The 17,148-nt window shown below is 41.3% G+C and overlaps 1 protein-coding gene across 1 annotated transcript in view; it reads left to right on the top strand.

Annotated features, from left to right (window-relative positions):
• Window positions 1–4,255: 4,255 nt before the first annotated feature.
• zmym2 (zinc finger, MYM-type 2) overlaps window positions 4,256–17,148 on the top strand; it is a 46,970-nt gene continuing 34,077 nt past the window's right edge. Inside the window, exons 1-3 of the mRNA XM_056241148.1 lie at window positions 4,256–5,108; window positions 5,890–6,178; window positions 6,357–6,522. Of these exons, the coding sequence (XP_056097123.1) occupies window positions 4,271–5,108; window positions 5,890–6,178; window positions 6,357–6,522 (1,293 nt within the window). The 5' untranslated portion in view covers window positions 4,256–4,270. The remainder of the gene's footprint in view (window positions 5,109–5,889; window positions 6,179–6,356; window positions 6,523–17,148) is intronic.

A 17,148-nucleotide genomic window follows, 5' to 3' on the forward strand; every position in this document is an offset into this window, starting at 1 on the left:
TGTACTATCTATGTCACATGCAGAATAATATGAAAGCCTTATCTATTTTTGTTGTAGCAATCTGGGTATATTTCCATTGGCTTAGAAGAAACTTTAAAGTGGGTCTTTAAAAAGCCAAAAGTAGAGAACATTGGTGACTGCTGTGACCAAATCAACAGAATTGATAAACAAAATGTTTGTTGCAAAAACATTTGTCTGTCATAAAAATGTGTGTTAATGTTTAACTGCTGCCTATCACCCCTTACAGACATTAAAATATTAGGCGGCCTCTCTGTTTTGTCAAAATAAATGTCTGCACCCTAGCCCTAGTATAGAGTCGGCTGTAAAGCACATAGGTATTTCTATATGTTTTGCATTTTGACCAATAGTACTGAATCACACAGTCAATTGTTTCACAACGACAAACTGGGGCACTCGATTCGCTTCCTCTTTCGATCACATCAGTGTCCACTTGTGTTGGGCAAGGAGGTCTTTAAAAGGGGTCACTTGTTTTATTAAGTCAATTAAGTCAGAAAAGTTTGTTATATGTTATATATGTTTCGTGAAAGGATTTATTTATTACAGAAAGGATTCCTAAAATGTAACTTTGACTCTTTCGTAATGCAGTTCCGTCGCCATATTTACACCAAATTGTGTACTTGCTTACCCCTCAGTTAACGCTTCAGTGTTTACAGCTATTGACTTTTTATTGTTCTGCTTTGAGAAGTGTGTAAGAAACTAAAGCTTATTAAACTGATGAAATTAAATGGTATTCAGCAACACTTAAGTAGCATTTCCTTAACTGTTGCTGCATATTTTAGTTTTTCAATTACACAATAGATATAAGACTATTCGTTAAAGCGTTCATTTAAATCACATTAGAATCAAATCGACCGAAACAATGAATTACAAATCTTGCATGACTTCACTGGATTGTCCAATTTAAAACTTCAACATTACGAACTATATCTAAAGAGTTGTCATTATGTGTTCCTGCTAATCTCAAACTACCGCACGTGTCTGGTTCGTAAACGAATAATAATTTTGAGTCAATTCTCCTCAATGATTCAGTTAAACCATTGTACACACAAGGGATCTGAAGATTCGTTCATGATTCGGTCAGAGGTGTTTTCGAGTCAACAACTCACTGACTCATTGAACCGAGAACCGTCTCTTCTGAAAATAGGGACTTTAAGCAACAGCCTCTGGTGGAACGGCAACGGCATTCTGTCGTTCTATTGCGCATGCGCGACATTAACTGCTACTTCGCAACGTTCTACTGTAACCGTCTACAACGGGAGAACAGCTGATTTGCCGTAGTCGATACTACGTGACAGATTAAGAAAGTTAATGTTATGTTTTAGGTTATGTGGCATTATAATCGTTTCTGTATATCATTAAATGCCCAAATCAACCCTTCTCTTACTTTTTAAAATCAGTTTATTTTTTGTATTTTGTCTGATGATTAAATTATCCCCTATGCCGTCCTCTTTACTGTTGCTTAGTGATTTTTGCGCTCTTTAGCTACGGCAGTTAACCGTTTACTTCCGGCTGCCGTTGCCGTTCTATCAGCAGCTGTTGCTTAAAGTCCCTAATGTCTGATTCATACTGAGCCAAGAAAAGTTGAGTGAGATGATTACGGGTGATTATAGCATTTCGATTGATTAGCAATAGCATACGGTGCCTACAAAGGGAACCTTTAGGGACATTTAATGTGATAAGCTGGACGTCTAGGACCACGTGGTGGCGTTATTACGTCATGGCGTAAAAGAATCACGGAATCGTGTTTTTAGAAAGGAACTGTTCAAAAGAACCGATTCCCATAAACAAATCGGACTTCCCATAACCAGCGCGCGCACGATCCAGTGTAGCGCGAAGAGCTCGCGCTGGCAGTATTCTCCTCCCACGCGCCTGGAACGTCGCTACGTTTTCACGCATGCGCGGCAGGATTTATGTCAAGGCACAAAAGTGGCGCTCTATCATCTCCAGCTCTACTCCGGTAAGAATTTCTCTGGCGTTTTGATGCTGAACTGTGTGTAATTGGCCAAAGTTTTTACAACTATGTCCGCATTGGAGCTCGAGCCAAGGAAACTATCGGGGTCACCTGTGTTTGTACGCGAGGGTAATTTAACGTGCAATTTTACCCCGCCTGAGATTTCCCCCCTCCGCCGTGGCAGGGTGCTATTGCCTATGCTCTCGCGCATTGTTTCGCTCGCTCTCTAATGGCGGACATGAAGCAGTGCTACCCGCTGACTGAAGGGGGCAAGATGATTCGCCAATTTGTAAATGGCTCTTGTTTTAGTAGCTAATTGGTAGATGTGCTTTTGGGCCGTAGTTAAATTGACAACCTTGGAATATTGAGTAAAATATTTGTGGCTGGTCACCTATAGGCGTTATAGTTGATGTTTCTTAACTGTGCAGTGCCCCCACAGGGCACCACGTGTATTGCCTTTTGATTGCCAGGGGTAAACGGGTAACTTCAATTAAACCTTCACTCAAGTCTAATATCGGCAAGAAATATTAATCCTCGTAGAACTCCCACAGGGGATTATAAGTATAGGCAAAAGCAGACGTATTTTCTAAATTGATGTGTTAGAAGTCTGTTCATAGCAAGAGTCATAGCATTAAATATTTTAGAGTGCCGTTGTGCATATATTCGGATACATGATGTTTAAATTCAGTTTCCCTCCAATTTTGTCGCGGGTATTATTCTCCGATAACTACTTCAGAGTAATTTGTTTCGCTACAATAACAATGGCGCAGTCTCGGAGGCTCTCCTCCCTCCAGTTCGCCGCTAATCCAATGGCTGCCTGCGCCAGAGAGGCCAGGGGTGGGAGTCGGCACATGGGCCGGGGATTTTGCGTGAAGAGGGGTAGTTGGGGTAGATTGGGAGGCTCCTCCCGCCTTGGGGGTCTCGCGTAGCAAGTTAGCAGACCCGTTGGCCCTTGAGTTTCCAGAAAATAATGAAAGCCTATGAAGCACCGCGTGTTGACGTCGTCATCCGGTTGCCTTGACAGCGCGCGGATCGCGGTCCGGGTGTGTGTGTGGATACGGAGGGTCCGGAGTCAAGGGCACGGCCCAGGGGTGAATGGTAGGAATTGCCCCCAAATGACTTCATTATGGTGCTAATTGACACTAGTGGTGCTCGAGAAGTGCAGCTTTATGGGGCCATGAAACTGTGATGCATTTTAGTGGGGACCTTCGGAAAACATTTGCGTTGTTGCTCAGAATGCAGACTTGGCACGCGCATGTGATTATATCACGTCTGAGAGGTGGATCAGTAACGCTGCATGTACTTTCCTCTCTCCAGCATCCTGATCATGGCATCATTAACCTGCAAGTAAAGCCCACAGATTCAAAATGTTAACATGTTTGTATCACATCTATTTGAGAAGTGTTTTTGTATTTGCTGTTTGGCGTTGCCTTCACACGGAGTCTGTGTCTGTGCATCAACATAAGATCTCAGCTGAAATGGGGCATTCGGTGTCAAAGCCTAGGAATGGACCAAGACAGACTCCAAGCTCTGCATTGCAGTCCAGATGTATTGAAGTTCAACCAAAGTCTTTGCCTTTTGGAAATCTGTGTCTGCTATGACAATCCATCCATTGTAAAGTTGTATTACACTGATTTTTGTTGCACATGGTTTTGAGGCTAAACTGTTGCTGTCTACATTCTTATTATCAGAGATTCTACAGAGAGAGCAAATGTCATTGTCATTATATGTATTTTTTTAACTGTACTTTAACACATCACATGCATTGCAAGAAAACACAGTATAGGTAAATGGTGTGTGTTGAGCCCCTGTAATATGTCTAAATGGGTCACATGTTGATGATGCAAGAGTTTCTCCACATTTATTAGCCCTTTGCTTGAGTGAATAAATTTGGTTGCTTAGTGATGACTGTTTCTTGATAATGATGTCATGGATACTTGGTGACTTCAAATCATTTTTAATTTTCTTGCATTTCATAATTTAAGTTTAGTAACCATTTTTTTCTTCCCAGAAACCCCCTTGTTGTAATTAGATTTTTTTTAATCCCTTGGTAAATTCTTGATCACATTGACATCTGTTATTATTAACATTATACTGAGCTAATTTTTTCAATTTCGGGAGGTTGTAGTCAGATTGGTCTTATTTTGTTCGTCAATTTATCTTTCTGCAAATTGATTATTGTTGATTATTGATCAACAAGCTCATTTTATTTCCTACTCATATTCACATGGCTTTTTTTGCTTCCTCAGGTAATTGTTCAGCTCATTGTGTTTGTGTCTACAGGTGGTTGCCTAAGCAATGGATGGAGATTTGGAAGCAAGGGCAGATGTTGAGGAGGCATGTACAGTCACAGGGGAGGAGGAAGAGGAGGAGGAGGAGGAGAAGGAGGGGGAGGGTCATGTGAAAACTCCCAGAACAGAGCAGACTCCATCTGCAGAAGAGTCACAGGCGGCACCAGACCTGCCCAAGGCCTCAGAAGACAATGATGATGATGTAGTATTGGTAGAGGGGCCTCCTGCTCAGTCTCAGGGGAGAGTACAGCCCCCCAGCCCCACACCTGTAGAGACCCTTGCTGCTGCCAATGACTGTGCAGAGTCGGCTACCACGGCAACAGCTTTGTCCAAGGCGCCCAGTCCTCCCTCCTCTGCAGCTAGCGCAGGCACAACCGCATCAACCACGGCCAAAAGCCAGAGTGAGCCAATCGTTATCGACGACGAGGAGGATTCTGAGCTCAAGGGTGCCACCTCTTCCTCCTCGCCACCCCCTGAGGCTAAGGATGCCCTGAGCAGCACAGAGCCTGACTCTGAAATCAGAATCGCTAGCGTTACCACACTGGGAATGGACTCTTCTGCGGTTGCAATGGCAACGTCAACCGCAACAGACATAGAGGATATAAACCTCATGATCACGAATGTGACATCGCTGAAAGGTGAGGGCGGTCCAGTGGCAGGCCAGTTGGAGGATTTGGAGGGGGCCGAGAATGGGCTGCAGATCAGCAGTGCATTCAGCTTGAACCCAGAGGCCCAGCAGAACCAGGGTACAGCCGGCAGACCGTCACCCACATTCAACCCAGGACGCATTAGCGCTGCAAGCCAGCCTGTGCAGAATGGAGAAATGGGGACGCACCAGAGATCTGGTAATTCATCCACATTTAGCTGCTGTGTCATCCTTTACACAGAACATGATGTACATTAGGCTTGCATGACTTGTTTCTCTAGTACTAACAAAACAATACCATATCTGTATTAGAGGTTTCAATTTCCAAAGGCAGTGCGCCATTATCCGTAATGCATGTTGTGCCAAGATGTTTATACCACTAGGAAAGATGGCACACTGACAGATATTTATATAGGCTATATATATTTTTAAAGTTGCAATGAAATGGAAGTAGCGACAGATCATTTCTTCTTTATTTGAGCGAAACGGATTGTCAAAAAATGTAGAGTGGTTCAATGCATTGATTGTTGATTGTTTTTTGAAATGTGAGCGTTGCTCTCAAAAGTTTATGTAGATGAACCTGAGCTTGCAGGGGTGGAGTTTAAGAGGACTATATGATTGTAGAAGTCTGGCATATGTCACCTGAAAGAAGTCTGTTGTTTTCACCGGATGGTCAAGTTATGATTTGATTAAATATTACAAGGTCAGAATATCTATAAATAAATAAATTAAATGCATGCGCAGATAATTTGTAACATGAATTTAGAAAATATATCAGGTGAATAAGGACTTTAAGAGATGCTCTATTGATCTTAATAAACTTTGATGATCACTTGATCCATTCATGTGCATATTTTACAGTAGTTTAAGGTAGTATTTTTAGTTTGTTACCAGTATTCAAAAACCAGAAGGTTTGCAGATTTCTTAATTGGGACTGTCATGATGTATATGAGGCTGAATCCTTTTTTGTTCTCCTTCAGATTCTTGGATCTCCCAGTCGGCCTCTTTCCCCCGTAACCAGAAGCAGCCTGGAGTGGACTCACTGTCTCCTGCAGCTCCTCTGCCCAAACCTCCCTGCCAGTCCTCCTCAGGATCCCAGCAGCCGCAGCGCACCATGAAAGTCACATGCGCCAACTGTAAGAAGCCTTTGAAGAAAGGCCAGACTGCGTACCAGCGCAAAGGATCGTCCCACCTGTTCTGCTCGACAACCTGCCTGTCTGCCTTCTCCCATAAGCCCGCTCCCAAGAAGAGCTGCACCATGTGCAAGAAGTACGACTTTTTAAAATGAGTTTCAGAGAGTGAACTTATTTCTGAAAGTGTTAACCGTTGATTAAAATGACACTTAGCCATTCTTGCTTTTTATAGAAGTACATTGGTTTGATAGTTTTGTTTTGTTTTTTGTTTAGTGTGTCATTCTCTCTTTTGTGCTTCTTTTTCTCCAAATCAGAGACATTACCAATATGAAAGGAGGCACCATAGTGGCCCAGGTGGACTCCAGTGAATCATTTCAGGAGTTCTGTAGCACAGGTTGCCTGGCTGCTTATGAAAACAAACAGAATCCTCAGAAGAACCAGCTCAAAACGAAGTGCACCGTTTGTGGAAAGCTCACTGAGGTCAGACCATTTACATTCTGCTATACATTTGATTTGGATTGAATCTCTCACACCCCGTCATAACCATAACCAGCAGCAGCCATGACTATAACCCCTTTCACGCAGAGATTCCGGAAAATACACGGATAAAGTGACCTGGGATTTGACCCGGGTTCGTTTGAACAATTTCCCGGGATCAACGCGCTGTGTGAAAGGGGCTTATGTCTGCATATTATTGGCTGTGACCGTTTGTTTCACGTTCAGTGTGTACAGACAAATTGCTTCTATCAAGAATTTTGTTGTGCCTGGTGTTACTCAGAATGTGAATTCTGGAATCAGGGCTCTGTGCTTGCATTTCTGTTTACGATGCACAGGCGAAGATCAGTTATCATACTTGATGCATAACAAAGGGCATTAGACCTTTTCAACGTTGAACCATTTCAACTGCACTGACAATAGCGTGTGTGTATATATATATATACACACTCACCGGCCACTTTATTAGGTACACCTGTCCAACTGCTCGTTAACACTTAATTTCTAAGCAGCCAATCACATGGCGGCAACTCAGTGCATTTAGGCATGTAGACATGGTCAAGACAATCTCCTGCAGTTCAAACCGAGCATCAGTATGGGGAAGAAAGGTGATTTGAGTGACTTTGAACGTGGCATGATTGTTGGTGCCAGAAGGGCTGGTCTGTGTATTTCAGAAACTGCAAATCTATTGGGATTTTCACGCACAACCATCTCTAGGGTTTACAGAGAATGGTCCGAAAAAGAAAAAACATCCAGTGAGCGGCAGTTCTGTGGGTGGAAATGCCTTGTTGATGCCAGAGGTCAGAGGAGAATGGCCAGACTGGTTTCGAGCTGATAGAAGGGCAACAGTGACTGAAATAACCACTCGTTACAACCGAGGTATGCAGCAAAGCATTTGTGAAGCCACAACACGCACAACCTTGAGGCAGATGGGCTACAACAGCAGAAGACTCCACCGGGTACCACTCATCTCCACTACAAATAGGAAAAAGAGGCTACAATTTGCAAGAGCTCACCAAAATTGAACAGTTGAAGACTGGAAAAATGTTGCCTGGTCTGATGAGTCTCGATTTCTGTTGAGACATTCAGATGTTAGAGTCAGAATTTGGCGTAAACAGAATGAGAACATGGATCCATCATGCCTTGTTACCACTGTGCAGGCTGGTGGTGGTGGTGTAATGGTGTGGGGGATGTTTTCCTGGCACACTTTAGGCCCCTTAGTGCCAATTGGGCATCGTTTAAATGCCACGGCCTACCTGAGCATTGTTTCTGACCATGTCCATCCCTTTATGGCCACCATGTACCCATCCTCTGATGGCTACTTCCACCATGTCACAAAGCTCTAATCATTTCAAATTGGTTTCTTGAACATGACAATGAGTTCACTGTACTAAAATGGCCTCCACAGTCACCAGATCTCAACCCAATAGAGCATCTTTGGGATGTGGTGGAACGGGAGATTCGCATCATGGATGTGCAGCCGACAAATCTGCGGCAACTGTGTGATGCCATCATGTCAATATGGACCAAACTCCCTGAGGAATGCTTCCAGCACCTTGTTGAATCTATGCCACGAAGAATTGAGGCAGTTCTGAAGGCAAAAGGGGGTCCAACCCGTTACTAGCATGGGGTACCTAATAAAGTGGCCGGTGAGTGTATATATATATATATATATATATATATTAGGGCTGCAACTAACGATTATTTTGATAATCGATTAATCGGACGATTATTTTTTCTATTAATCGGATAAAAACATTCAATTCGATTTTTTGTTTATTATGACTAAATAAAACCCAATTACACTTTATTTTAAGGTGTCCTTGTTACAGTGTAATTATATATTTAAGTACAGAGTAATATTAAGTAACTACATGTACTTAGGAATAGGGTAGGATTAGGTTGAGGGTTAGTTGCATGTAATTATTAGGGGTGGAACGGTACACAGAAGTCACGGTTCGGTTCATACCTCGGTTCAGACATCACGGTTCGGTACGATTTCGGTACAGTGGAGGGAAAAGCAAAACAAAAATGCAGAAGACATTGTATTTTTTAAATAAGTTTTATTAATAAAGGCATAGAACCAGTTTATTTGTAGTGCACTTGCAATAGTTTTATATAATTAGTTTATTAATTAAATTAATAAAAAGACCTTGCAATATGTTTGGTAATTGTACTATTAATTTTAAATTATTTTGCTATATTTCAGGTCAATATATTTGTTTTCCTTAATTTTAATTAACATTATTAATTGACAATGTAACATTATTCTCATCTGAATTATAAATAATTGATTTCTGTATAAAAAAAATTATTTCCATTACACGAGAGTAGATGTTAAAACTCCACGCTGATTTGTACTTGGCTTTCGCCAAGATAAGCAAAACTAACTATAAAATAATACTACCATTAAAAACATTCGATTTTCTTTTTTTAATCAATGTAGAATGTGTAAGATTAGTGCTCCGAGGACAAGAAATGAAAACCTATAAAATATGATGAATGTCCAAAAGATGGGACCCACTGACTGTTTTGAAATGGAGTTGGATAAATATGTTTTGCTTTTAAAACAGTGTGTGTGTGATTTTGGTTGGGTGACAGGTAGGGCTGTAACGATACACCAAACCCATGATTCGATTCGTATCACGATTTTTGACCCACGATTCGATTCGTATCGCGATTCTATCACGGGGGCGGGGCTTGAGGGGGCGGGGCTTGTGGTGGAAAAAAGAGATTTTGAGAGAAGAAAAAAAATACCGGTATTTTTATTAAATAACATTAGGAAAACCTGTATAATCTAAACACCAAAGAACAATAATAACTATGCAAATTATTATACTATACTAAATCCCCCCTTAGATGATTCTCATGGGGGGGATTTTTTTTGTTTGAGGGGGAGAAAGGGGGGGCATTTTTTCCAAACAAAATTATTACATTTATCTTGCCTAAATGTTTGCGCTCATTGCATTTTTACAATGGGGTAATAGCCTATTGTTAAGAATTTACACATCACAAGGAAGCTTGATTTAAATTGTTTAATTAAATTGAAAAAAGTAGCACAAATAAATACAATAGAATAAAGATACAAATAAAGACAATTAAAGAGAAAAGTTTTTGAATAGGTCTAACACTAGTATTCATATACAGATACTGAATAAAGTAATCAAATGTAAAATAACACTGGGTAGTATTTTAGTCCTGAATAAATTAAATAGATAGGCTATTCATCCTGATTCCTTTAACTTAAAGCCATCTTTTGTTGTTTTGACAACAAAATTAATGACAGACACATATGGCTGCCGTCACTTTAAGAGCTAGTGCACGGATCCTGTGTTCATTATACTGGCATGCGTTTTATGCTTATTAAAGACAAAACCGACTATATTTAGAGTAGCCTATAGCCTACTCACAAAGACCGAAATTGACAATTTTGCGTGTTAAAGCAATATAATCTGCGAAAAATAGTTACTGGCCAGCTGTTTTTGAGGCGGATTTTCTATGAATGTGCGCATAGAAAATAATCTCAGAGAGCGCGCGAGCACTGATTAGTTTAAAATCGCTTGAATGTTTAAACTGGTAAGACTTAAAAAGACTTCAGTCACGATGCACTGCTGGCCCGATTGTGCAAGTGAATATTCCGTCAAGTCCCGACCTTACAGTCTATGGTCCCGACTCCAAAACGCGAGTGTGTATGATCGCCGCAGCGCTTGATGCCTGCCTTGCACAACACATTATGAGAAGAGAAGACGCGGCACCGCTGAACACTCACGCTGTTTGTGAAATTGCGTCTGGAAGATAGTTGTTAAAAGAATGATTTGATTTTATTATCTGTGTGGATTACGATTGCGGGAATTTCCCGCATTATAAATGGGAGACCTGCGGGAATGATTAGAATTATGCACCCGCAATCCCGTGCCGAAATTCGAGCCCTGGTTCTGGACAGGAAGGATAATTCTGGGAGTTGGAAGGGGTGTGATCGCGATTCTGCCTTCTCACATCGCGATACAGGATCGTGGACCTGAGTATCGCGATTTCGATTTTATATCGCGTATCGTTACAGCCCTAGTGACAGGTGTAGGTTACAGTTTGACAAGAGTTTACAGTGTGACAAAAGCACGATGTTGTGTTTTATTGCGAGTGTACACAAATATAAGTAAACACTTTGCAGGTTTAATGATCTGTATGAACAAAATGACGGAGTATGTTTTTTATGTTTCCACTGTTCGATCGCGCGCCTCTCTCTCACTCACACTCTCTCTCTCACTCTCTCACACACACACACACACACACACACACACACACCAGCATTGCAATCTTGACATCGCAGCCTGTTCATTATGCGGTCACGGTCACACCAAACGCGAATAGAGCGTCAAATTCGTGTCTAGTTCAACGCTAGTCCAAAGCGAATAGGACGCGCGTATAAAGCCAACATTTGAAGTGAACGCGCGTTCAGAGCTAAGTCGATGGTACAGATTATGTGTCCCTAAAGAACCCGCGTATCTAACAGTAGTTCCGCAATACATTAATTAATTTGCACGCGAGTTTTATTTATTTTTATACCGTATATTCTCCGTGTAAATTCGTGCACCGAACCGTGACCCCCGTACCGTTTCGGTTCAATACGAATACATGTACCGTTCCACCCCTAGTAATTATGCATAATTTACTGTTATTACTACAGTAAGTACATGTAACATGTGTAACAAGGACATTGAAAAATAAAGTGTTACCTAAAACCCTAAATTAGGATATTTATGTGTAAAAGTGTACTTTAAAAAGTGCAAAAGCCACACATTGAGTTTTACAAATATCAATATTTGCATTGTTTTTAATGATAATTGCTGATGGCAAGTTGACAACCATGATTAATGTAAAAAAACAAAAAACATTTATATCCAACATATTGTTTTAACACAATTTTTGTTAAAACAAATTTACAGACATGTTGTTCAGATGTGAAGATATAAACTAAAAACATCTAAAATATATAATTCATTTAATTTTTATTTAAACTTAATTGAATTATAAGGATAATTTGTAAAAAAAAAAATATATATATATATAGAAAGACTGAAAACAGGCGTGTGAACATAGAGCCGCAGTAGATCGCGTTTGAATAACAATTAAAACTTAATAGTAGACAAATGCTATATAAAGAGAACGTAATGGAGGTACGCAGCAAGCTAACAGGCTTGATTAAAAAGACAGGAAAAATGATGCATTAGTGCACAAACATTCGCTGAAAACCACTGAGTACAGTGACTAAAAAACAATAATTTACTGCTGCTGTTATTAACTGCCTTTATATTTAGTGCTTCGCTTTGTAAAGACCATTTTAATTTAATATTTCTGCGGTAGCGCTATTTTAATCCATCACTTATGTTGCGAGCGAACTGATTGCGCAACCTGATGCTCGAGACGCAAAATACAGACATCCCAAGTCTCCCGGAAGTTCTGGAAGTCATCCGCATAATGATAGCGGCTCCCTGATGCTCGCAAATTAGTTCAAACTCTCGGGATTTGAGCGCGCAAGCAAGAGCGCACATGCGAGACAGAAGAGACTGTGCTCCAAACCGTGTAGCGCGAGCGCGCGGCAGAGCAACGGAGAGACCTTGCGTGTGTGTCTCATGAAGCGCGTGTAAGACAGAGAGCATCCTGATTGGCCTGTTTCAACCAATCACCAGTAAACGCTCCCCGTGACGTAAGCAGACCAACTAATCGATAATGACATTCGTTGACAACGATTTTCATAAGCGATTATTATCGATTTTATCGATTAGTTGTTGCAGCCCTAATATATATATATCAGGGTGTGATATATACGCAGAAAATGTGTTAGTTAAGGTGGTGGTGGGTGGGGGGGGGGGGGATTGCATAACTGTTTTTGTCACACCTTTTCCATTAAGGGACAATATCTGCCCCCTTTAATCAATTTTTCCATTTCATTTTTTACCTTTGTAATACCTTTAAAAAATAAACAATGCCTTAAAGGCATACTTCAGGATTTAGCATTAAGCTTTGTATTAGTAGAAAACTAGGGATGCACGATGATATCGGGACAACATCGGTATCGGCCGATAAAAGCTTAAAATGACCATCATCTGCATCGGCCGATATGAATATTTCTGCCGATGAGCCTTGCCGATAGGGTGGCGTGTTTCCTATGCCCACGTGACGACCGCGAACGAAGCATGAGCGCCAGCAACTTAAACTTCCAACTAGGGGTGTGCCGTGCGTGCGTCTCACGCGTTTTTTGATCGTGGACGATTAAAATGTCTCCACGATCTGCTTTTGAAGAAAAATCATAGTATCGTGCATTCTATCAGTTCAATTCTGGCGCCTTCATCACAACATACTGTACAACGCGACGTACATTCACATCACATCACATGTAAACGCAGAGGTAGAGTTACACTCAAGGGACACTGCAATTCACAAAAGTTCATTATTTGCATGTGCGTCAAAGTCTTGCTAGGTAACGTAAACATGTCATTCACGTGCTGATGCGCTGTTCTAACATCCGCTTTTCTGAGCGCGTTCCACGCGACGCTCACAGGAACTAAAGCCGTCACAGCGCCTGCATACTGGACTAATCTTTCGAGTCTTATTGTGCTGATACTGTCAAATACACACAAGGTTTACATAAACAAAGTTGGTTATGTCTAAAGTGAAAGCAAACAGAGAAAATCTGCTTGTCAAATGCGTGTATATTAGACGCGTCGTGTGCAGTTCTTAAAGAGACAGTAATAATATGCTGCCGCTTGTCCTTAAAGAGATACTGCACCCAGAAATAAAAATTCTGTCATTATTTACCCACTCTAATGTTGTTCCAAACCTGTATTCATTTCTTTCTTGTGCTTAAATATACTATGGAAGTCACTGAAGTACAGCAACTGTTTGGTTAGCCACATTCTTCCAAATAACTTTTATTTTCAACAGAAGAAAGAAACTTGAGAGAGTAAATGATGACAATTTAAATTTTCGGGAGAACTATCCTGTTAATGTTAATAAAACAACAAAACACAGAGGAAATCACTCACTGCTCTTGACTGAGAACGTTAATAGAAGCTTTAATAAGCTTTTTTTGCACTTAAAAAAACCCCCAAATATATCAGTATTGGCATCGGGCAAAATTAGTTTGAAAATATCGGCATATCGAATATCGGCCAAAATCCTATATCGTGCATCCCTATAGAAAACCTGTAGTGTTTTCGAATTACCATGCTTTCCACCCTCATATCCCCCTGAGTCGAGAGATTTATGTATTTTTTGTCTGGAAAAAATCCTCTGAGGATTTTTTGGCCAGAGGCTAAAGACTACAGCCAGTAGTAGGGGCTGTCCCGCATGTTCTCAACCCGCCCATAGAGGGTGGGATCTCACTCACAGAATGTCCACATAGTGTCAGCCATCTTTTTTGGAAGCTAAGCTAGCAGACTCTTGTTCTGTGGAGAAAGCTGAGTAGTAGGGGTTACCATTCATCCTCTTTTTCCCGGACATGTCCGGCCGTCGAGATCGTACAAAATGTCCGGGATTCAGCTTTGGCTTTCTGCAGTCGCCATTCATTGTTTACATGCACACCTTTTGTTTCAATCTAACTGAATTCATTCCGATTGGTGAATCTGAATGTAGTGTTTACATGAACGCTAAACAAGTGATCAGTTGATGTGCGTTTTAACATTGCTAAGAAAATTCCCGCTCCTCCGTGAGAGATACGAGAGCGGTGCGTCTCACAGGTGTCGCTCATCGGTAATCACGCCACCGGCCTCGCGCCGTTCTCCCGCGGCCCTCAGTCTCGTCCTGCTCCTGCTCGCCACAGTAAACACAATGAACGGCGACTGTAGAACGCAAAAGCCGAATCCCGGACATTTTGGGCGATCTCGAAATCCCGGGCAGACTCATCACGGAGACTCACTAGTAACCTAGACTTGTTGTTTAACTACTGCGCTCTTTTACCGGTAGGCGTGGCCTCCTAGGGCAGCGAAGCAAATGCATTCTGGGAGTTGTTGTCTTTCATCCACATAAGCCAAAAATACATTTTCTGGCTTTTCTCAGTCTAGAAAGCTCCAAATTCAAAAATAATTTCACATTTCTTCTACATAAATTACCCATTTTAAATACACATTCATCTTTCCAGAGGTGAAGTATCCCTTTAAATAAAACAATGTTCAATAAATAGGCAATGTTAAAAATCGTTTAATATTAATAAAAATATTATATTAAAATCGGCAGTAGGTGGCGGTAACTCATTGTCTTTGTGTGAGTCAGAGTCATTCATTGAATCTCACGATTCGTTCAAAGCCACAGATTTCGTCGCAAAATAGAGCAATAAGCCTGACTATACTGTTTTAAATGTAGTAAATCACTTAATGTTACCCTTTTGTTTTGTTTTTTAACTGTTGTATAAAATCAATGTCACACTTGAAATCGTGTGGATATTCGGGAAACATTGCATCAACATTAAAAACACTGCTGGATATCAGCCTGCATTTTGTTCGCACAAACAGTGCAAGCGGCTCGTGACAGAACATAGGCCGACTGAATGACACTTCAATTTAAGTTGAAAATCTCAAATGAAGATTGCTGAACTCCAGCTTGTCTGTGTTTTCAGATCATCCGCGCTTCTTGAGCGGTGTAGGTAACAACGCGCGCATGGTTACCAGATACTATTGAAAAGACCGGGTAGAAAACATGTTCTTTTAACAGAAAAGCTTTGATTTGGGGTTTAAATGATTGAATTCTGGCATTTGTGGCCACAGCGGATTAAACTGAAACTTTCCCATTTCAGACGACAAACTACGCTTGGCTACTATCTTGTTCTGTAACTCACTTGCCTAGTAACCATAGTAACGGTGTGCACGCTTTCGCGCTTTCTGCTATGACGTGGAGTGAGAGGTGCACTCAACGTTGCATGAATTTTTAATTAGCCTGCATTAGTAACAGTTAATTTTGTTATGGTATGAACTTAATCCTAGTAAAGGCAAAAAATATATAATACCTTTGTAACGAAATCCAAGACTTTGTATACCAAATTCAAGGCTTTTTTCAATGCTTTTAAGATCCCGCGGGTACCCTGGTTAATGTGTCTTGTCCCCTCACAATGACAGTAAACTAATTATTAGGCTACATTACATGAGTCACGTCACATAGTGGTCTATTTTCAGTTTAAAATGGTGAAAATAGACAAAAGTTTATTAGTTTGCCTGATTATTTTTGTGATTCGTTTAACATTTATGACCTAAAAAAAATTTCAAATAGGAAATGTTTAGTTTAGCAACTTGCATCTTATCTCGCACTTGACCGACAGTAAACTGAAGCGCGTCGAGACGCTCCTGTACTGTCTAAATTTCGCTCTGCTAAAATTCGCGCTGTGAACATAAAGCCCGCCTACTTTGATTTGATTGGTCATCTCAAATATTCCGACATTGACGAGCAGTGTCAGACCAATGAGGCTCAGATGAACACACACAAACATACACACACCACCCTGTCTTCTGTTTGTTCTGACGTGCTCGGCGCCGCTGCGGAAGAACGCGCTGATAACAAGACTGAAGCGAACATGAAGGCTTATCACAAATTTAAAGATTGAAAGGGAGAAAACAGGCAGAGTAACAAGGCTGATATCGCTCATATAATTTTTTTTTACGACGTAGTTAAGGCGGCAGGCGTGTGTTGCTTAGGCGGGCGACTTAGTTTCAAAGTGCTGCGGGAAACCCAGTATATATACACTCACTATAAGGATTATTAGGAACACCTGTTTAATTTCTCATTAATGCAATTATCTAATCAACCAATCACATGGCAGTTGCTTCAATGCATTTAGGGGTGTGGTCCTGGTCAAGACAATCTCCTGAACTCCAAACTGAATGTCAGAATGGGAAAGAAAGGTGATTTAAGCAATTTTGAGCGTGGCATGGTTGTTGGTGCCAGACGGGCCGGTCTGAGTATTTCACAATCTGCTCAGTTACTGGGATTTTCACGCACAACCATTTCTAGGGTTTACAAAGAATGGTGTGAAAAGGGAAAAACATTCAGTATGCGGCAGTCCTGTGGGCGAAAATGCCTTGTTAATGCTAGAGGTCAGAGGAGAATGGGCCGACTGATTCAAGCTGATAGAAGAGCAACTTTGACTGAAATAACCACTCGTTACAACCGAGGTATGCAGCAAAGCATTTGTGAAGCCACAACACGCACAACCTTGAGGCAGATGGGCTACAACAGCAGAAGACCCCACCGGGTACCACTCATCTCCACTACAAATAGGGAAAAAGAGGCTACAATTTGCAAGAGCTCACCAAAATTGGACAGTTGAAGACTAGAAAAATGTTGCCTGGTCTGACGAGTCTCGATTTCTGTTGAGACATTCAGATGGTAGAGTCAGAATTTGGCGTAAACAGAATGAGAACATGGATCCATCATGCCTTGTTACCACTGTGCAGGCTGGTGGTGGTGGTGTAATGGTGTGGGGGATGTTTTCTTGGCACACTTTAGGCCCCTTAGTGCCAATTGGGCATCGTTTAAATGCCACGGCCTACCTGAGCATTGTTTCTGACCATGTCCATCCCTTTATGGCCACCATGTACCCATCCTCCGATGGCTACTTCCAGCAGG

The sequence above is a fragment of the Rhinichthys klamathensis genome, unplaced genomic scaffold (genome assembly GCF_029890125.1).
Source record: "Rhinichthys klamathensis goyatoka isolate OS25496 unplaced genomic scaffold, OSU_Roscu_1.1 h1tg000021l_1, whole genome shotgun sequence".
Taxonomy (NCBI): domain Eukaryota; kingdom Metazoa; phylum Chordata; class Actinopteri; order Cypriniformes; family Leuciscidae; genus Rhinichthys; species Rhinichthys klamathensis.